Source organism: Megalopta genalis, chromosome 1, assembly GCF_051020955.1.
Source record: "Megalopta genalis isolate 19385.01 chromosome 1, iyMegGena1_principal, whole genome shotgun sequence".
Lineage (NCBI taxonomy): Eukaryota > Metazoa > Arthropoda > Insecta > Hymenoptera > Halictidae > Megalopta > Megalopta genalis.
The window spans coordinates 41,538,797-41,559,670 of record NC_135013.1 but is presented as its reverse complement, the minus strand read 5'-3'; the positions used below and the strand labels follow the sequence as shown (position 1 = coordinate 41,559,670).

Sequence of the window (20,874 nt, the reverse complement as noted above, 5' to 3'; positions counted from 1 at the left end):
GTGTAAGCGGTGTCACGGGCAAAGCGTCCAGAAATATGAGGGTAGGTACAGATACTGCTTTTCTCTGATTGGTTAACGCTTCACAGGTAAGCAGTTTGTCCTTAGACAAAGAGAGAAAATGGCGAGTGATCAAGAGAGCACGACATGAGCACAACACAAGCGAAACAAATCACACCGACGACCAATATAGCTTGTCTCATTTTATCATACTTGCGATCTCACTCTATTTGCGCATCCGTTTGCTTGGTGCTTCATTTGAAACACTTGTGGTTATATTCGACTTGTACTTTTCGCCCCGTAGGATTCTCGATGTGTATATTGCGTATTTGCGAACGTCTTGAAACGACGACCGTTTCTACAATTATTAAAATTTTCGAAAACCCGTAAGCTACATTATAGATAATACTTTCTGCTATTATAAATACTTTTTACTTTTACAAAATTTTGTTAAATTTTGCCATCCCAATACTTGCCAATTGTGACAGACAGCAATCAATATTCTACTTTATGAGAAGGAGCAACGAATAATTTCGCAATTTTATACGATTTTTACTTTTAAAAATTTGAAAAACTCTTTTAGAAAGACTACATGTTTAATTTAGTAATTATCTACAAAAAATTCTCAAACTCAGAGTTTTGGAGAATGAGTTAAGAATTATTGAAGATTGGAACAATTTACCGCCAAAAAAGATTAAAAAACTATGTGAAACAATTCCAAAACGTCTAGTAGAAATGGTCGCCGTTTCAAAACGTTTGCAAATACGCTGGACTGTGTGGTTAAGAATCCTATCGGGCGAAAAGTATAAGTCGAATATCGCGCTAAGTGTTTTAAATGAAGCGTTAGGAGTACGGATGCGCGAAAAGAGTGAGACCGCAAGCACGGTAAAGAGAGACGGCCTAGATTTGTTGTCCGTGGGGACACTACACATAGAATCCGCTGGTTTCGTTCTGTCTCTCTCTCTATCATCTCCCATTCTCTTTCTAAACGAACTGCGCGGAACTGATGCGCATTAAAATAGTGGGGATAAGAGCGCTCGGAAAGAAGAGGTAGAAATTATTTGCGATGAGGAGGCAGTACTGTGTACTATATCACATCGAAAGTGGGAATTGATTCATGAAAATGCAGTGGAACATTACTCGCTGACCATCATGCCCGATACCCTTATTCTTAACCTTAAAATAAATGTCTGCTTAAGTAATCTCTAAACTCAAAATGACTGAGTTAATGTTAACGCAAGAAGAAATTACACAAAAACACAAAAAAGAACGGAAAGAACTGCAAGGTAATTATGAAATAGTTTTTGACTCTTGTATCTTTAATTTAATTTATGTTGCTGCATTTATAAAATATATTGCTCCCAATATTGCTTTTATACATAATTTGCTTTTACCAGTGTTCTATTATATATAAGTTGTACATAACACATCTTTAGCGATATAAACTTATTTAATGTTGACATTTTAAATCTTAGCACAAATACAAAATTTGAAAAAATCAATTTGTAAGGGTGATAAAAAGAAGAAGAAAGAGATCACTGAGGAAATAAGTCAATTGGAAGGAGCTTTAGAAAAAAAGCAAGAAGACGAATTAATTAGATGGAAAGTGACGCATCTGAATATTAATAATACAGGAGATGAAGAAACAGAAAATAATAGTAACCGAGAAATAGATGAGAAACATAGTGAGCAATCAACACACAGAATCTCAAAGGCACAGAAAAGAAGAGATAAAAAAGCAAATGCAGAAAAAGAACGTAATCAAAGAATAATAGAACAGGAAGCTCTGAATGTATTTGGTAAAAGAAATACAGAATTACAAACCATAAAGAAAATCCTTTATGAGCGGAGTCTAATGATCTATGAAATCCCAAGTGATGGCCACTGGTAAGACATTTGCTTGTAACTGATCTTTCTTTAGTTCTAAATACTAATGATTTTATATTATTATAGTTTGTACAATGCTATTGCACATCAACTAAAGATTGTGGGAGAAGCACCATTGAGTTTTCATGAGTTAAGACTAAAAACTGCTATATATTTGAGAAAAAATATGAATGAATTTTTACCATTCATTTCTAATCCAGAGTCTGATGATCTTCTTTCACCAGAACAATATGAAAGATATTGTAATGATGTGGCTGATACAAGTGCGTGGGGTGGTGCAGTTGAGGTTGGTTGGTATATATAGACACATATAGTAAAGTTCTTAGGATTAATACTGACATAATCACTTTTGTGTAAAATAGTTACAAGTTCTTTCACATGTATTGAAATGTCCAATTGAAGTAATCCAAGCATCGGGTGCACCATATGTTGTTGGAGAAAGTTACACTAATGGCAAAAAAATAACAGTTACTTTTCACCGTCACATGTATGAATTGGGTGCACATTACAATTCTGTTACAAAATATGTTCAAGAAGAAGAAAGCTGATGAAGATAAGAGCTTCTTTATTACTGTCTGTAATGAGAAATTCAAGTATATACTTTCATAATACATTTTAACAAGATAATATGTACAAAATATTTAAAGAGCTGCCACAATTCAAGTGTCCAGGAAACATATCAAAGTCGAATTAATATTTCAACGTTTCTCTGGTAACTTAAATATTGACTATTATTTTAGAAATTAGTAGCAACTATTACAGTAAATAATATTTATTAAGGTAATTTAATATCATAGGTCTTCCTTTGAGTTTTCCTTGTAAATGTTTATATCAACCTTATAAAAATTCTATTTATTTATTACTTAAATATTTGACAATATAAAGAAGCTGCCAGTGAACTGCAAGTACATAATGTTCAGTACTTGTTGTTTTCAAAGTTCTACTGTAAATATGTATTGATTTTTAATTATGGCTTACATATTTTATAATAAATGTTATTTTTCACCGAACTTTAGTAATTAAATATTTTAAGATAACTTATTATAGCTGGAAGATTGTATGTATGAATATGTACTAATATTTTTCATGTGTGTTCTTAATAGATTTATACTATTTTGATAGTAATTAATATATACGAAGTATGAAATAAAGACTGTAAAACACAGACGTGACTAATCTCTAGAAGTATAATTCATTTATATTCTCGTGTTCATATTCAAAATTAAATGACTGATACATAAATTAAGATTACAAGTATAAGATCTTATTTATTTCATTTATCTACGTTAGTTTCTTCATTTTCATTTGTCGTTTTATCATCTTTCTGAACATCTTTATTCTTATTTGGATCATCCGGTTTCATTTGTGGAAAGAGTAGCACTTCCTGAAATTACGTTATATATAGATATATTACTATAGTCTTTCTCATTTTTATTTAGTCCTGTACAAGTCCTTACCTTGATATTATTAGTATCAGTAAAGAACATAGTAAGTCTATCAATGCCTAATCCCCAGCCAGCAGTTGGTGGTAATCCATATTCTAAGGCAGTACAAAAGTTTTCATCAATTAATTGGACTTCGTCATCTCCAGCTGCTTTGTCCTTGGCTTGTTCTTCAAATCTGTATATATATAACAGAATTCGGTTTGTTTCAAAGATTATAATTATATAAAATTACAATAATAATAATTAAAAATGCTAATTTAAACGATCACAACTTAATTGCACTTACCTTTCTCTTTGCACCATAGGGTCATTTAATTCTGTGTACGCGTTACAAATTTCTTTCTTCATGACAAATAATTCAAATCGCTCTGTTAGACCTTTCTCAGAACGATGCCATTTCGCTAATGGTGACATAATTTGTGGATGATCTAAAATAAATGTGGGGTTGATACAAGTTTCTTCTATAAATTCACCCACAAGCTATAAATAATATATTGCTTTAGTAAATATGAATACATATATAGACATAATTACTTATATCCATAATTTTCAAGATTTAGAGGTATACCTTATCCAACAATCTGGCAGTTGTTCTGGGTGCAGGACATTCAATTTCATGTTTGATGCAGAGTTCACTAAGCAATTGATTTGTTTCTGGAGTACCAAGTTCTGAAGGAGGTAGTTTAACTTTTAATACTTCTTCTAAAGTCTTCATCATAGAGACACGTTTAAAAGGTGGAGTAAAGTCAATTTCTACTGCTTCTCCTTCTGGCCCTTCTGGGTGGTATATTATTTTATAGCTACCATGTATGCTTTTCACCATTCCAGATATCATATCTTCTGTAATAGACATTAGGTCGTTATAATCTGCATAAGCCATATAAAATTCACAAGTAGTAAATTCTGGATTATGCGTTAAATCTATTCCTTCATTTCTGAATTGTCTTCCAATTTCATATACTCTATCAAATCCGCCAACAACTAACATCTAAAAGCAAAGATCATACTTTATAGTTATAATATCCAGCAGATAATTCTATATAATTATGATTATATGAAAATATTTATTATACTTTAAGATATAGTTCCGGAGCAATACGCATGTACAGATCCATATTTAATTCATTGTGATGAGTAACAAATGGTTTTGCTGTGGCCCCACCAGCTATCATATTCATCATTGGCGTTTCAACTTCTAAAAATCCATGTTCGTCAAGATATTTACGAACGTATGCGAGGATTTTTGCTCGTATATGAAATGTTTCTCTTACTTTGTTATTTAATATCATATCTAAATAGCGTTGTCGAAATCTCGTTTCCTAATTATGGAAAAATTGCGCAATTATTGTTTGTTTGATAATGTATACATGTTCGAGTGAAAATTTTATTAGTTATATGTACTTTATCTTTCAATCCAAAGTAAGGGTCTGGCAACATATGTAAACACGGACTTAAAAGTGTAATGCTATGTGGCATGATAGAGAATTCACCCTTCTTAGTTTTACCAGGATTACCAATAACACCAACAATATCACCTCTTTTAATTTTAGAAATATCTTTCATAAATTGCTCTTCATTATTATAATGTTTTGCATTGGCCATAACTTGTATTTTAACTCCCTCTCCTCTGATGTCATAAAAGATCAGTTTAGTACCAGATTCTCTAATTGCAAATACACGTCCAGCAACGCTGTGCACCTCATTTTCCAATACTTCTCCATCTTTCAAGATATCACCAAACTTTTCAATAAAATTTTCCAATGACATTGATACATGAAATTTGTGTGGATATGGATTGTCATCAGTATTTTTGAGGTGGTCAATTGCGTTAGTTCTTAATTTAATGTATTCCTATAAAATAAATATTACAAGTATAACTTAAAGTGAAAATAATGTCACTGTACATTCTTTTATTTTATAATTATTAGTTACATACATTTGGACTAATTTCCTCTTCATTAATGTCACTAGTCACTCGGGATTTAGCTTTGCCTACTGTGGCTGCTGCAGCAGTTGCCTTGGCCTTTCCTTCTGCTTTTTCCTTTAATTTTTGTTGTGCCTTCAACTGTCTCTTCAATTCACTGTAATCATGGTAGTAATATGCGAATGTATTCGTATTAAATTGAATAAAAAACTAATCCTGCTTAAATTGTACGCACTTCGTATAAAAGCAGCGTATAGTTATCTGATGTAATTTTGTTGGCTTTGCATTATTCAGTACCGGCTGTACCATGCCAACAAATGTTTTGGTTATGTTACGCAGCATAGTTAATTATCTATATTTTGCCCATTACAACCAATATAAAATTTATACATGTATAGTAATCGATCGCAATCATAGGTTTACATAAGATATCTTTACTTTGGATTTAAAAACTATATATCAACGTAAACAGATGTCCATGAAACAACGTGGGTGATTAATTCGTGACATCGGTCATTATCCTACATAGGTTATGTTACAACTATGGATACCAATAAGAAATAATACGGCGTAGACTTAAAATAGAAAATACGTGAATTCAATTTGTTCTCATTGACATTATTTTACTCACTTTTTTGATAATACTACACCTGCCGTATCCGCCATATTGCTAAACTTCTGTAGAAATGATTCCCCTCTGTTATACAGTTGGCAAACTTGTAATGTATTCTCATGTTACACAGCCACTTCTTCCTTCGCGCGACATTTTAGTTTTAAATTTCTTGTCAGACTATAATGTCGATATCCACAGCTTTATTGGTTCGATTATCGCGTGCAAAATATCATGAACTATGTATATACAAAAATAATGATTTCTTCTTCAGTTGTTTGTTGTTGTTACAAGCAACATTTAAAATGTGGTATCGTAGCAACCACAACTGTTGATACGTGCTGTTGAAGTCAATTACTCCGATCAAAGTTATTTCATTAGTTTTTGAAGAAAAATGGATGGCTGCTTGGGGTATCATGACTTAAAAGCGCTGCAAGATTTAATTACTCCTCCACAAGACAACTCGGATGACGAAGATGATTTACCGCAAGCTGGTGCACGAAAACTCGGTGAGTTGAAAATGTTCAAAACAGCAAGTGTTATGACCTAAATTAGGCAGCTGTAAACCATGTTACATTTAGTCGAATAGTTATCATTATTTAAGTATTCTAGTTTCGATATTTTAGGTAGAATTGTTTCACTCGTAACCGTTTTTTCCATGTATTCGATTGACGTGTACATTATGTATGTGTGTCACCATACATTTGCATATACAGGATCTGGTCAATTATTAATGATATAATCAAATATGATATTTTTACAAAGTAAATGAAAAATAAAGTAGCTTTTAATTAACATACTAGTGTCGGAACGGGTATTAATTTCTTTTTAAAAATTTACTTTTATTAATCTTGTTATATATTTGAAAGAAACCCCTTTGATATTCAAAACATCCTTTTGTTATTAAAACAACAACTTGTTATTAAAATCTTATTGTTAGTTTTGAAAATTTTAGATTTTTTTAAAAAGTGAATTTGGAAAATAAAACCTAACCCGAAAGTTTGTTGGTTTTGAATTTCCGGCTTATTTTTGAATAGTAAACCATACAGGGTTTACTATTTAGGGTCTACTACTACGATAAGGTATTCAGATAAATATTAGTAAACGAAAATCAATTAAATCAATTAACATTATAATTTTTTCTGCAATGGTTCCGAGTTCACAAGATACGTATTAGCTTTACAAAAATCATTTATTTAAAAAACAGTATAGAGGATAAATACATAAAAAAGAAGTAAACAGTTTCAACATTTTATAAGAAAGGTATTTTGGAAAGTATACTATTTACTGCAATCCCTGACTTAGTTTTATGTAGGAGTTAGTACATTGTTTTAATAAATGCAATGAAGTAAAATAAAATTGTAAGTGCAATCAGAAAAAGATGATTTATATCCCCAGTTTCCCATCTGCTACATTACGCATTAACATGTTACAAAAAAACAAACGATGCATAACAAAAGTAGAAGCGTTAAGCTTTAAAATACGTCCAGATTTATTATTGCATGACTCTTTTTTACGAAATTATAACAATTTAAATATCGACAATTTGTTGAAAATCAGAAAATCACGGTATTGAGACTTTCTGGAATCTTTTTTCTTCTTTTTTTTCCCCGAAGGTTAATGATTGAGCAGATTTTTCTGATGTGATGATATGTTCTATTCACTGTTCATTTTGATATCGTCAGATTTCATGCGTGTAAAATAGATGGTACAAGTATGTGTAACGGATGGTAGACGTTTTTAAGGACCTGGCGATATTGGAGCTCAAAATACTGCGTCCAAGCAACACGTCGGGCCACATGCACCGCTGAAAGGAAAGACTGATGATATTTGGCATCCGTCTGAGGTAGACGCCATACAGAATTCCGAAATCCATGATCCGAGGGAGGTGCCGGAATATGAGATGAAATTTAAGCAGGCGGTAACGCCGGAGGATGTATTCTTAGGCGTTAGTATTCTTATTATTATCAATACAACGACATGCACCATTGCTAGAATAATATTCAATCGCTTAACAAGATTATCAGAATACTTTCTTCTCTTTTGTTTGATTTTGTTACAGCGTTGACTAAATCTTTTTATTATATCCTTCAATTATTTTTCTCAACAATTTTATGATTTCCGATTATTTTATTTGATTTTAAGTTTATTAACACGTTGGCTGCCGCGCGAATTTTACGTGACTTGCCCAAGGCGCCAACATGAATTTTTCATTATGCGATGCATATTATGTTGAAATATTATTTACAGCAGATAAGTTTAGTTGTATAAACTTATTTTATGCATTTTTCGTGGCGCATTGTAATAAATTACAATTATTATAATATTATATTATTTAAAAATTTATGCGTATCGATGTTTACCCTAATTACGTATTTTAACTATTCGTCGCGTCGCCGGTCACCGGTGGCCCCCACGGCGCTGTAGTCAAGTCGAGTGCCGGTCACCGGTGACCCCCACGGCAGCCAACGTGTTAATTCTTCTTAATTTCACTTGAGCTCTTTAGAATCTAGAATGTTGTTCGAATTTTTCTCTACATCAGCGTTGATCAAATCAATTTACAATATCCTGTAAATATTTTTGTTTTGTGTTTATTCGTTCATTTTAATTTCATTTGATCTCCCTAAAATATTGTTCAAAATTTTCTCTACATCCCCAACTTTTTTTTTTTTGCTTCTGCGTTGATTAAATCCTTTTATTATGCAATTTATTATACAATAATTTTTGTCAACAATTTGTTGGCTTCCAGTCATTTCATTGTTCAATTTTTTTCTCTGTAGTCTTGGATATGCAGCTACTGTATTCTGCACTTTCTCGTAGAAATCTGTTTGTATTCTCGGTGGACCATATATACTAATTTTCTCGGGGTCCTAGCAACTGCTGTAGTAGGTTATTCATTCATTTATTAAACTGTTGGCACATAATGAAGTCATTTAGCCCATCTTGCAACGAGTATAATGATGCTGTAAGAGATATACTGAACTCAAGCAGGAGTCTTCTTGACCCCATGCACTACATTCCATTATAAGGGGGCTGAAAGAGTAATCCTCGCTGATGGGCGCAGATAATCTATTTAGCAAATAAACGGCCAATAGAAAAATTCTTCACAGGCGAAAAAGTTGAGGAAAGTTTCAAGCGTCTTAACAATTAACGAAATCATGTAATTAAAAAGCGTCAATGGAGTTGACTCGTTCAGTTTAAGTTGAAAGTACAGGTTAATCACCTCGATACTACATGATTGGTTCTACCAGTTTTAATGAAATTTCTTTGGTTAGACAAAGAACTAAATACAGATCATTATAGTTCAGTTACTTTTTTCTTTTCGTTTTTTATCAACAGATGTCATAAACATCAAAGAATTTTGTAATATATATTATTTATAGAAGCACAATGCAATGCACGCATAGATTGCAAATTTGTTAGTGGAACCGATATTTGTTAAGCTATTAATCCGAGAAATAAGAGAGTCGAATTTTGTTTCCTTTTCATAAAATAGTTCGTCGTAGTTGAAGTTTCTTCCATTACATCGTCTCATTTTCATAAATAATTGTTTTCATGTTCCGAACAGTTTTCGAGGTCCGTTAATTGTGTACATTTCTTCCAATAAAGATCTTTCAGTGGTTGAAATGATCTCGAAAATAATTGTTAATAACTGTTGCACAAATATTCCAATCGTAACAGACATGGCGAAACGAAATGATGTTAATAACTATTAGAGATAAAAAAGGCTTTCGGTTTATATAGGTTTCAGTTACGATTCGACAGAGTTTTTTTTTATATTGGCTTCACGTTAGTTTCGAACCTGTTCCATATGGGTTCTAAATCGGTTTAAAATTGTTTTTGTATCGATTCTTGTACTGCTTTTACATAGATTGGAATCGTTGGATGTTGCAGCTGCAACTGTTATACAGTGTAGGCACGAACATGGCATTCTTTTCGTGAAATGATTATGGGGAAATATAAGCTAGAACTGATGCCATTTTCTGAATCGTTAAAAGAAACAAAGTACATGGGAAAATACGGTTCTATTCTCCTTTGCATTGCAACGTCGATTCCTTTCTAGTAAAAACTGGATTGCGTTTCGATCGCATCTTTGATGATTTTAATCATTCGATAGTGTGACACATAATTGATCGTGTTAATAATGTAATTAATATTATTTTAATATTATTTTCCATCGTAATCCTTGCTTTTCTGGATAAGATGACTTCCGGTTTACTAAACCTATAAAATACATTTCTTTTTGTATCTCAATGTATATTATTAAATTAATATTACTAATTACCTAGTTCAACCATAACGATTAAATAATATAATTAATATAAAATTGTCATTGAAGTCGTTGAAAACTGTGAATATGCAGAACAGACGCAAGGTATGTTAAAATTTTAATAAATAGACTTATGCATTTATTGCAAGAATTAGTAAGTTAAATGCAAATACCGTAAACATTTAAACGCTTTCGATTAACTGCTACCGTTATGTTCAGCTGACTAAATTTATTAAGAGAAAGAACACATTCATAATTAATTCCTGTCCCTTGTTTTAAATGCATACAATTTTTATTTTGCACAAAAACGTGCAATAAACTGTTACTACAAGTGGTTTTCAGCCGTTGATAGTGTTATCTAATGTGTTAGTCGTTTATTTATATCGCTTCTCAGCAACAGAATGATCCATGTTTTGCGGCATTAACATATAACATTAATGACCTCCGATGTCTGGAACATTGCTATATTTTCCAAAGTCACTGTATTTATTCCGTCAAGAATATGTATCCTATTATTTAAACAGAGATGCAAGCGAAAGTTGTTGAGCTATTAATGCTAATATTGTATTATTTTCCAATTGCACGTTAGATTGCTATTATGTAAACGCTTCGCTTTAGTGCACTCCTTGTATCAGTGCAACATATTCATTTACATTTGTAAATAAATTTAATTTGATTTTGATTTGTTTTAACATAATTTTTTATCAGTGAAACGTAAAATGCATATTTCATCGTTTCTTCTGCTTACCTTACATTTTAAAATAAATCTAATTTGATTTTGATTTGTTCCAACATAATTTTTTGTCAGTGAAACGTAAAATGCATATTTCATCGTTTCTTCTGCTTATCTTATATTTTAAAATAAAAATGCACTCTTGATTTGTTTTAATATGATACGTACTGGTGCGGTGTGACATAAAACAGATATTTCAATCCTTTTTACTGACATTTTTAAATCAATTTTAAGCGATCAAGAGTGACGTAAAATGGCTATTTAAATTTTCGTTGCCTTTGTTTCACAAAAACGTTTAAATTTAATACGATTTTGATGTGTTTTAATTTGATTATAAATGATTAAATTTCATTTTATGTGGTTTAAATTTAAATACGCTTGTGCAGGAAGTATGAATGGAACATTCGAAAGTTAAATGCAATCAAAACGTATTTGTAGATATTTACTCGAGATAATTGAATGAATAATTGATGCAGCAACGATTCAGTAACTGCACGTATTATAATAGACGGAATTCATTATATTAACAACGGTATTTAAACTCTGGCTTTGGTAATGAATCGGCGTGATTAATGTCGTTAGATGTTCGCAGGTCATTAGCAATCGGAATGCAGCGTTATGTATGACACGATACAGTACAGAGTATTATTCACTGTTTTCTAATATCCAGCGATTATGCACGGCTTATTATTAATCGATTGCTGTAATGTTGCCTTGATTCTTCGCAGTTTCAATTCCGTATACACCAGTCTTCCTTCGATTACCGGCAATTAGCTATTATTTTTGCTTCATGCGATTAATGAGTCACATACTTCCACATTACCTATGAAATTCGAAGGAAATTCTCAATTCGAAGTTGACTCAGACTTGCGTTTTAAATCAAGGAAGTTGTCTTCAATACTTAGTATTTTAAATCTAATGCTGGCATTGCAATGATTATTAAAAAATATCTTTAGATATTTTATATCAACTGTAAATGCTAAGAATATGCTTAAATAAACACAATGGGTATCAATAGCAGAGTTGGGCATTATTCGAATAAAATTTTACTTTTATTCGAAATATTCGAATAAAATTTTATTTGAAATATTTGAAATATTTACTGAAATAATGTAAAGAATAATGCTCAACTCTGATCAATAACAAGTTTATTTCTATGTAGTTTTTCCGTGATCTTTCAATTTCTTATTTATTTCGATACGTAGCTACAATATGTACAGTGAGGAGCAAAAGTGACCACATACGTTTTAAAACGGTATAACTTCTTTAAAACTGATCTAAATGACTTGACTTTTTTTTATAAATGTTATAGGAACTAGTTCATTGTACAATGACTAAAATACTTCTCTCCTAATTTTGATATTATTTGTAATAAAAAAATGTAAGAAAACTCTCGTTTTTTTACTTTTTTATCTGAGCTTATAATGAAAATTTTAAAAATGCATTTGGTATTTCTCAGTAACTTATATGCGTGCTGAAAATTTCATTGAAATCTGTTCATCTTGATATAAGCTACGAATACTTAATGATTACGAAAATCGCAGTATCTCGCGAATTTCAACCAGAAATAGGTAATTTTTACATGTTTCAGTGGCTGTAGCTTGACCGCATTTTTTAAATTCTTATATAGGTTCAGATATAAAAATGAAAAAACGAGTTTTTGTACACTGTTTTATTCCAAATGATAGCAAAATTAGAAAAAACAGTATTGTAGCCATTGTACAGTGAAATAGTTCCTCTAACATTTATAAAGAAAGCCCAGTCATTTAAACCAGTTTAAAAAAAGTTATACCTTTTAGAAGGTGTGTGGTCATTTTCGCTTTTCACTGTAGTTAAATATGGTTATTGAGATCATGAAAAGTATAATTTCACTATATGAAATAATGATAGTAAGTATTTGATTATATCTTTGTTATCGTTTCACTTTGCTGCCGTGTGACCTTTATTAATTCTTATTCAGAATACACTTATGCAAAAACAAACGTTTGAGAATTATGAATCTATAGCAATTTCGTATATCAGTTTCGAGAATCGAGACCATATGGCTAAATATAGAACAGTACTCATTTACGGTTCGCTAATGATGTTTTTCCACGTACCGTATCCATTATATTTTCCATGCCCAGCAGAAGCTTGGAAATAATTTTGAAATATGAAATGTTCATTGAAAGAATGAACTCAGAAAGTACGTGAGAAATGAGAAACGACCAAAGGCGAGTTGACACAGGGAAATTTTTTACAAAGTGGATGTGCATAGTTCAAGCAGAACGAGATTTAAGAAGGTGTTTGCACAAGTTTTAATAGCATGTCAGAGTGTGCGCGCGTGTTCATTAGCACCTGTTATTGAATTGTTTCAATTCTTCGCAACGGAAGGAAAATGTTCGTGTTGATTTTTAAAATCGTCCGGAGACGTACGTGGGAACCTACATTTAAAATTAATTTGATTTTACAGCGCGTCGTTCGAAGGTAGAAGAATTTGTGGTTTTAATATTTTTTTGAATATGTGCATTATTATATTTCTTTACCCATTTCGATCGATTTTTGTGCAGTCGTTGCGTGAAGCAAATTGCAAACGAGGCAAATTAGTTAACAATATACAAATTAATTCACATTTAGAATTAACAGCTTTTAGTATTCTATAAATTTTAATTTAAAGTTCTATAAAATATAACGATAATGTTATTTATTCAATAATATTATATTAAATTATATATACAATATATATATATATATATATATATATATATATATATATATAAATATATATATATAAAGGAAGGTATATATATATATTCAATTATATTTATTCAGAATTGTTCGGTCAGTTAATAAAAATCTTCCTTTATTCTAATGTCTTCATACAATTGCAATTTTCCATACATTTTTAGTCGAAATATTCAAATAAACTTTTATTTGAAATATTTGAAATATTTACTGAAATAATGTGATCTACTTTATACATATATTTTTTTGTTGGACTATATTAAATGTAGAAACTACTGGATTATCATTGTCCGTTTTATCTTATTCACTATTAAAAGTTACATTTGCAATAATTAGAACCAACAAACACCTTAACTTGCTTCGATTTCTTTTGCTTTCCGATTAAGCGTTCATTTACAGACGAACAAATCAATCGCTTTAAATCAAACGAATGTGGTTATACTGCATGCGTTTCGTTCATCCGCATTCATGCGAATTCCTTCCTATATTCAAGTTGTTTGTTCGATTTTCCGCTTGATCTGTTGCCACAGAAGCTACAAAAAGTTGAAAGAAATTATGAACAACTCAGAACTTCGTACAACGTTACGGGAAAAAATATTGCTTTTAATACTTATTCCTTTAGAAATAGTGTTTCTATTTAACACTATTTTAACCAAAATCTTTGAATAATTTTCAATAAAAATGATTTCCTATGTTCTATGTTTTCCATGTAATCACTTCTCTATTTCTATTTCTATCTATATCTTTGCTATAGTCATTGCAAAATTAATTCGTTAAATTGTACAATACAAAATATCGTAAAAATAGTGTTAAGCATAAAAAAGATTGATTGTCTGACATATTTATGTATTTAACTGGTAGCGGCTTCGAATTAAATGCGATTAGATAAGCATAATACAGGGTGTCCCAAAATTATTGTACAAGCGAGAAATGGGGGGTACCTGAGGTCATTTGAAGTAGCTTTTACCTTAGCGAAAATGCGATCCGCGGCTTCGTTTACGAGTTATTAAAAAAGAAAAAAACTGTGATCAATGAGAAAGAGGCCAGCTCGCCTAGCGCTAGGCGATCGAGCCAATGAGCAGACGAAGCTCAGTTCCGCTCATTGGCTCGGCCGCCACGCGTCAGTTGATCTCGTCCCTCATTGGTCACTGTTTTTCGTTAATAACTCATAAACGAAGCCGCGGATTGCATTTTCGCTAAGGAAAAAGTTACTTCAAATGACCGCAGGAACCCTTTACGTCCCACTTGTACAATAATTTTGGCATACCCTGTATAGTTACGAAACAAGTAAGTTTTATTATAGAAAGACTTATAATGTTTGAGATAATGCTCCGTTTATGGTGGTTCGCCCCTATTGCCGTGTGAAAAAGTGGCCCAACGGGTCCTAATTTGGCGACATATTGAATTAGATCGGCTTCAAAACACCGGGAACTGCATCCTGCGAGTGGCTGTCCGTGTTTGTGAAGATGCCGCAGGAGTCGAGGGACAAAGTTGATCTGGCCGTGTTGTCCGATGCGATCGACGTGCGCAGTCCAAGGTGAGAGAACCACGGAGGCGAGAATTTATCGGCGATCCCGCCAAGTTTCATTGCTTTGACTTCGGGACAGACCGGAATTTCTTTGACAATTTTACGAGGCTGTAAATCTGCCGGGGCGTAAAGCCAGTCACGATTTTCCAGATATCGGCTGCACCTTGCGACGCCGCATCCGGTTGATCCTTGCGCCTCGTCCGCCAAATGGCACACCGACACTTCTACCTTAGAAGTTACGCTGAAACTTGTGCGCGAACTGGACGACGTAAATTTTTAATCGACTGTTCCGCCGACCGTCCCGCGGGTACACCGCACGAGTATCCTTAGCGAGGAGGGTGCGTTTTTATGTTCGCGGGAAGTACGAATCAGCGTTTGCGTAAATCGAGGACGATTTGTCAACCTTTTAGCTTCTTTGTTATACTTTAAACCACGGATGACGGATGATCTCGGACGAGCGCTGTATTTCGTGCCGTGGAACACCTTACGTTGCACCTAAGTAGTTAAGGAGAATCAATCTTCATGTTTCGTCCATTGTATTCGAAGCATGAACGACATTGGGAGGTCTGCCAATTAGTAATTGCATAAAGCTGATTGCACAAAATGTAGTCAAAAACTGCAATATCACTCAAAGAATTTGAAATATTCTTAGTGTGATAGCAATGAGCTCGACATGGTAAATTGTGCAGGATATTTACGTTCAAAAGCATTTTAACATTAAACGTACCGAGGTCTAGAAGTGATTGGTATGCGCTGCCTCATACAAATTATAAGATTGAATTTTATTAAATATTTTCACAATTTTTGTGATAGTATGTGTCTGAATGTAGAAATATATTCGACGGTTTCCAATGAAACCAGCTTTATGATTTCCATAGTAATTATAAAATAGCAAATATGAAATCGATCATTTGATTGGCGGTGGTACGTTCAGTGTGAAAATAAAAATATTTTAAAGTGCTCTGGACATTAATGAGCATATTTTCTCCTAGTAAATTCGTTCACGATTTAAATATTATTAATAAATCGGACTCAGTATGTATGAATTATTTTAAAACACACAACTTATTTTGTATTAAAAAATGCAAAAGAATATTAAATCACAAAACAATTTAAAATATTCGACATACCGGTATATAAATGTATAAAATTATTCGAAAGTTATTATGAAAATCTGATCTCCGAAGCATCAAACTGTAGTCTTTAATCTTTTTATATTTTACACGCTTATGACTAGAACTACGTAAATTTTATAAGAAATTAATTATTCAAGTAATACGTGAAATATTGAACTACTAAGTCACACAATAAAATAGAGATAATTTATACATACTGCATAGAATAGAAGTAAGTTAGTGTAATGAAGCATGATTCAATTAAATCGTCGTCATAAAAATAAATTAAATTGCTCACATATAATTAATGCTTGTCAGACCTGAGACTAATTTTAGCAAAGTTTTATGATGTATCTAAGAATAAAATCCTTTTCCTTTGAGTTGAAAATCATCGTTGCTAGGTATTATTCATTTCTTCACATATTTGAATAAAAACCTTAATCATTTCTTTTTAAAATAAGACGCGTACTAATTCAAATCCTCTAGTTCCTTATTGATGCCATTCCAAATTACAGTCGGGTTACACAGATTTATTAAAGACATCAATCACAAAAATTGTTTTAAAGCTAGTTGATTTCCGGTAGTTTCCATTTTTCAACAAAAAGTATGGAAATTTAAAAATCTATGATATTCTGAATAAAAATGTTTTCCTGATATAAAACTGTAGCTTAAAATGTATCCTAAAAGTTGTCTAAATGGAAAATAAAATAAATGTTAAGTACAGTACTTGGAGAAAGGTATATGAAAAACAATAAGCCATAGTCAATTGGTCAATTATTTTTTTAGTTACAGCGTACACCTATTCGGAAAATATGTCTTAGTTTTTAGTATCGTCGTTATTTTTTGAGACATGAAAATCAAATCAGTTTTTACTTGTTACACGAGGATCCGCTCTTAACACCCTCAACATATTCATCTTCATTGCGATATAAAATTACTGCGAATGCTATAACATTCAAATTTATAAAAAAGCTACATTATTAATAATAATACATAATTAATTATATTTAATATGATAGTTAATCGATTCATAGAGTATTTTAATTTTATTTTGTCCTTTCTTTGTGTATTAAAATATAACAATTAAAATGTGATATTTCAAGCACTCGGACAAGATGTGACTCATCAAAGTTTGGATGTCACAGAAATTAGTTTAAGAATAAATCACCTGTCTATTTCTGCAGCTCATTCAAATTTTTACTTTTCTTGAACGTGTCGATGCAATTCACCACGTTTTCATTCTATTATAAATTTTAGCTGCGTTAGACAGTTCTACTAGAGACCCGAATCACTTCGAGAAATCTGCAAGAATATCGTCCATTGTGTTGACGCGAAACGATCCAGATCGGTTGCACCCGTATGATTGGTTCGTGCGGTGAAACCAGAAGTAGTATCCCTTCGTCAGAATGCGCATCAAGGGACGGAGACGACGCGGATAGGAGAGAAAGAAAGTAACGAATGCAGGCCGTTCAAACAGTTTGGAAACGCGCACGTGCTTTCGGCATACACTTCACCAAATTGCCTGATTCTCGACGGATCGAGTCAATTGGCAATCGTACCCCACGAAAACCGTGGAGAATAAGGGCTAGAAGTCGAGTCTCGAGGTTTTACTCTTCCACCATCGATCATCCCTTAGCGGAGTCTAGATACGCCGACTGTATTTCGAGATTTTCGGTATCGACGTGTACCCGTTGCTCGGTAAATAAAGTTCCGATAATTTGTTTCGGGGTTGAAAACAAGTTACTGACCGTAACATAATGTTATCTCCGCGATAGCCTGCCGCAAACATTTCGCGAACCATTTTCCAGCGTCGCTATTTCACTATTTTAGCGGTAAGTTATGTTTGGTCAAAAAATAGGAATTCTAACGAGCAGGTGTGTTTATATATATATATATATATATATATATATATATATATATATATATATATATATACACAGGGTGTCCCACAATTATTTTAACAGCCGAAAATGAGGGGTAGCTGAGGTCATTTGAAGTAACTTTTTCCTTTGCGAAAATGCAATCCGCGGCTTCGTTTGCAAGTTATTAACGAAAAACACTGGCCAATGAGACGAATTGGCGCGAACCATATGGTTATCGATCGGCCGAGCGGCACGTGCGTTTACCGCTGAGTTTGACAGTTGAAGGAGGGTCTGTGTGCGGCGTCCGAATCAATGAACAAGTCACGGAGCATGAACTTTTGATATTTTTTTTTACCACGCGACAGTGATAATTTCAAGAAAAACGCTATTCATCCTTATTTCAGAATGTCTGAAGAATGTTTACTAAATTTTCGGTCCCGAAATAATATGTAGTTTAACCGTGACAACCGTTTTAATTTTCTCACGTGTACCGTATGAAATTTGTATGCGATATGTACAGTGAAGATTAACAATAAGTAACCCAGTCGAAGTACATAAATGATATTTGAATTTAAATAATTCCGTGTCCGAACAGAATTCAACGAACGATGCGCAAAGCTAATTTAATAAATAATAATCGCGTTAAAGGACATAAGGGATATGTTTGTTAGAGAAATATGAAGAATATTATCAATAAGAAACTCATCCATTTAGTTGTAAATCCACTTCATGCACGGAAATGTGTGCAGGAGGATAGTGCATGGACCTCGTACAATGTATGATGAACTGCACAGCTGATCTCTATCCGACAGCGACGAACAGAAGGATATCTCCGGGCAAGCAATTTCAACGTTTACTTTCACTGTATTATCACTAAACACTGATCACTTATCAATAATATTTATGGACCAACTTTCCTGGGTTAATATGTATGGCCCTGAAAAGAGCCGATTGTTTTATGCGACGCGTTCGAAGTTCATATCGTTAAGAAAACATACCGCGTTGACGGGATAAACTGCGGAAGACTAGCACGATGGCTGACAATGTTCGCGTTCGATGGGAAACAGTTGAAATTCGCTCGTAGGAAAACGAAACAATGTCGGCCATCGTGCCAGTCTTCTGCAGTTCGTCTCGACAACGTGGTACATACGTGTCGTTAACAGTGAGAACCGCGAACGCGTTGCATTAAAAAATCGGTTCTTTTCAGAGCTATACATATTAACCCAGGAAAGTTGGTCCATAAATATTATTGATAAGTGATTAGTGTTTAGTAATAATGCAGTGAAAGTAAACGTTGAAATTGCCTGCCCGGAGACATCCTTCTGTTCGTCGCCGTCGGATACATGAAGTGGATTTTACAACTAAATGGGTGAGTTTCTTATTGATAATATTCTTCATATTTCTCTAACAAACATATCCCTTACGTCCTTTACCACGATTATTATTTATTAAATTAGCTTTGCGAATCATTCGTTGAACTGTGTTTGGACACGGAATTATTTAAATAAAATATCATTAACGTAAAATATCATTTACGTACTTTGTTAATCTTCACTGTACACCTTGCTTAAAAATTTCATATGTTACACACGAGGTGTCATGCACACTAGAAAATTAAAACGGCCGTCACGGTTAAATTACTTATTATTTCGGGTCCGAAAAATTAGTAAATATTCTTCAGACGTTCTAAAGTAAAAGTGAACTGTGTTTTTCTTAAAAATATCACTGTTACAATGTAAAAAAAATTCGGAAAGTTCTCGCTTCGTGATTTGTTCAATACTTCGAACGCGGCTCGAGTCCGTCCCGACCATCTGTCAAAGCCTCGTGCTGCGGACTCTCTCGCGGACTCTCTCTCTCTCGCACCGTCACCTCTCATTGGCCAGTGTTTTTCGTTAATAACTCGTAAACAAAGCCGCGGATTGCATTTTCGCAAAGGAAATGTTACTTCAAATGACCTCAGCTACCCCTCATTTTCGGCTGTTAAAGTAATTGTGGAACACCCTGTATATATATATATATCAATTGGATATTCTGTATTTCTCAAAGAAAAATATTTTGATTTCATATAAACATATAAAAAAAACACTACAAGGTGTTCCATAATTATGTTAACACTCGGAAAGAAGCGATTGCTGAGGTCATTTGAAGTAACTTTTTCCTTAGCGAAAATGCAATTCGCGGCTTCGTTTATGAGTTATTAACGAAAAACAACGACCAATGAGAGGCCAGATTAGCTGGCGCGAGACGACCGAGCCAATGAGCGGAACAGGGCTTCGTGCACTCGTTGGTTTGGCTGCTTCGTGCCGGCTGATCTCGTTTCTCATTTGTCACTATTTTTCGTTAATAATTCGTAAATAAAGCTGCGGATTGCATTTTCGCTAAGGAAAAAGTTACTTCAAATGATCTCAAGAATCACCCCTTTCCAGATGCTAACATAATTATGGAATACCCTGTAGTGTACAAGCAAAAGGAGGCCACCTAAATATCCCTATTATTTTCCGAGATATTGTAAAATTTTATTATCAATAATCAATCTACAATATGGCGGTAATCATTTTTTTGCAGCTGGAAAATTTTCGGAGATTCTAAGGCCAGCTTCACTTTCTTAACCATAATCATATATTTTTTATTAGTTGACACAGCTCGACATTTTTTATAATACGATAATGATCTATGTGTGTCGAAAAATGATTAGTTTAGCAAATATTTAGTATTAGTTTTCGATGAATGTACATTTACCAATTGTGAAAACCTTAATGTACATAATATGCTCTTTTGG

General features: G+C 33.0%; 3 protein-coding genes across 5 annotated transcripts; 2 read left to right on the top strand and 1 right to left on the bottom strand.

The window, feature by feature from the left end:
- Window positions 1-1,058: 1,058 nt before the first annotated feature.
- Window positions 1,059-2,894, top strand: LOC117218671 (deubiquitinase OTUD6B). Its single transcript, XM_033467218.2, has 4 exons — window positions 1,059-1,283; window positions 1,473-1,884; window positions 1,951-2,170; window positions 2,247-2,894. Exons 1-4 carry the CDS (start codon window positions 1,214-1,216, stop codon window positions 2,430-2,432), a joined length of 888 nt encoding a protein of 295 aa, XP_033323109.1. The 5' UTR covers window positions 1,059-1,213; the 3' UTR covers window positions 2,433-2,894.
- Window positions 2,895-3,057: 163 nt separating this feature from the next.
- On the bottom strand, window positions 3,058-5,997 carry LysRS (Lysyl-tRNA synthetase). Of its 3 annotated transcripts, XM_033467285.2 has the most exons (9): window positions 5,885-5,964; window positions 5,489-5,605; window positions 5,266-5,410; window positions 4,731-5,180; window positions 4,403-4,648; window positions 3,898-4,317; window positions 3,616-3,809; window positions 3,342-3,504; window positions 3,058-3,268 (listed from the first exon to the last, which is right to left on the bottom strand). In XM_033467285.2, the coding sequence occupies exons 2-9, from the start codon at window positions 5,593-5,595 to the stop codon at window positions 3,158-3,160; spliced, it is 1,836 nt and encodes a 611-aa protein (XP_033323176.2). In that variant the 5' UTR covers window positions 5,596-5,605; window positions 5,885-5,964; the 3' UTR covers window positions 3,058-3,157. The 3 variants fall into 3 exon arrangements, with proteins under 3 accessions (XP_033323176.2, XP_033323178.2, XP_033323177.2); XM_033467287.2 differs by lacking the exon at window positions 5,489-5,605 and having other exon boundaries at window positions 5,885-5,997; XM_033467286.2 differs by lacking the exon at window positions 5,885-5,964 and having other exon boundaries at window positions 5,489-5,743.
- A 58-nt stretch (window positions 5,998-6,055) lies between these two features.
- On the top strand, window positions 6,056-16,621 carry Dnaaf6 (Dynein axonemal assembly factor 6). The gene is made up of 4 exons (XM_033467288.2): window positions 6,056-6,372; window positions 7,609-7,811; window positions 15,000-15,127; window positions 15,269-16,621. The coding sequence occupies exons 1-4, from the start codon at window positions 6,258-6,260 to the stop codon at window positions 15,396-15,398; spliced, it is 576 nt and encodes a 191-aa protein (XP_033323179.2). The 5' UTR covers window positions 6,056-6,257; the 3' UTR covers window positions 15,399-16,621.
- Window positions 16,622-20,874: the final 4,253 nt, after the last annotated feature.

What these genes read in the sequence shown, in the direction of transcription:
- LOC117218671 (XM_033467218.2), top strand. Translation starts at nt 1,214, where the DNA reads ATGACTGAGTTAATGTTAACGCAAGAAGAAATTACACAAAAACACAAA. An exon ending in ATCCCAAGTGATGGCCACTG is followed by an intron (nt 1,885 to 1,950) that starts GTAAGACATTTG and finishes ATATTATTATAG; the next exon opens with TTTGTACAATGCTATTGCAC. An exon ending in CGTGGGGTGGTGCAGTTGAG is followed by an intron (nt 2,171 to 2,246) that starts GTTGGTTGGTAT and finishes TGTGTAAAATAG; the next exon opens with TTACAAGTTCTTTCACATGT.
- Dnaaf6 (XM_033467288.2), top strand. Translation starts at nt 6,258, where the DNA reads ATGGATGGCTGCTTGGGGTATCATGACTTAAAAGCGCTGCAAGATTTA. An exon ending in AGCTGGTGCACGAAAACTCG is followed by an intron (nt 6,373 to 7,608) that starts GTGAGTTGAAAA and finishes GACGTTTTTAAG; the next exon opens with GACCTGGCGATATTGGAGCT. An exon ending in CGGAGGATGTATTCTTAGGC is followed by an intron (nt 7,812 to 14,999) that starts GTTAGTATTCTT and finishes ATATTGAATTAG; the next exon opens with ATCGGCTTCAAAACACCGGG.
- LysRS (XM_033467285.2), bottom strand. Translation starts at nt 5,595, where the DNA reads ATGCTGCGTAACATAACCAAAACATTTGTTGGCATGGTACAGCCGGTA. An exon ending in AAGAGGAAATTAGTCCAAAT is followed by an intron (nt 5,181 to 5,265) that starts GTATGTAACTAA and finishes TTTATTTTATAG; the next exon opens with GAATACATTAAATTAAGAAC. An exon ending in CTCCGGAACTATATCTTAAA is followed by an intron (nt 4,318 to 4,402) that starts GTATAATAAATA and finishes CTTTGCTTTTAG; the next exon opens with ATGTTAGTTGTTGGCGGATT.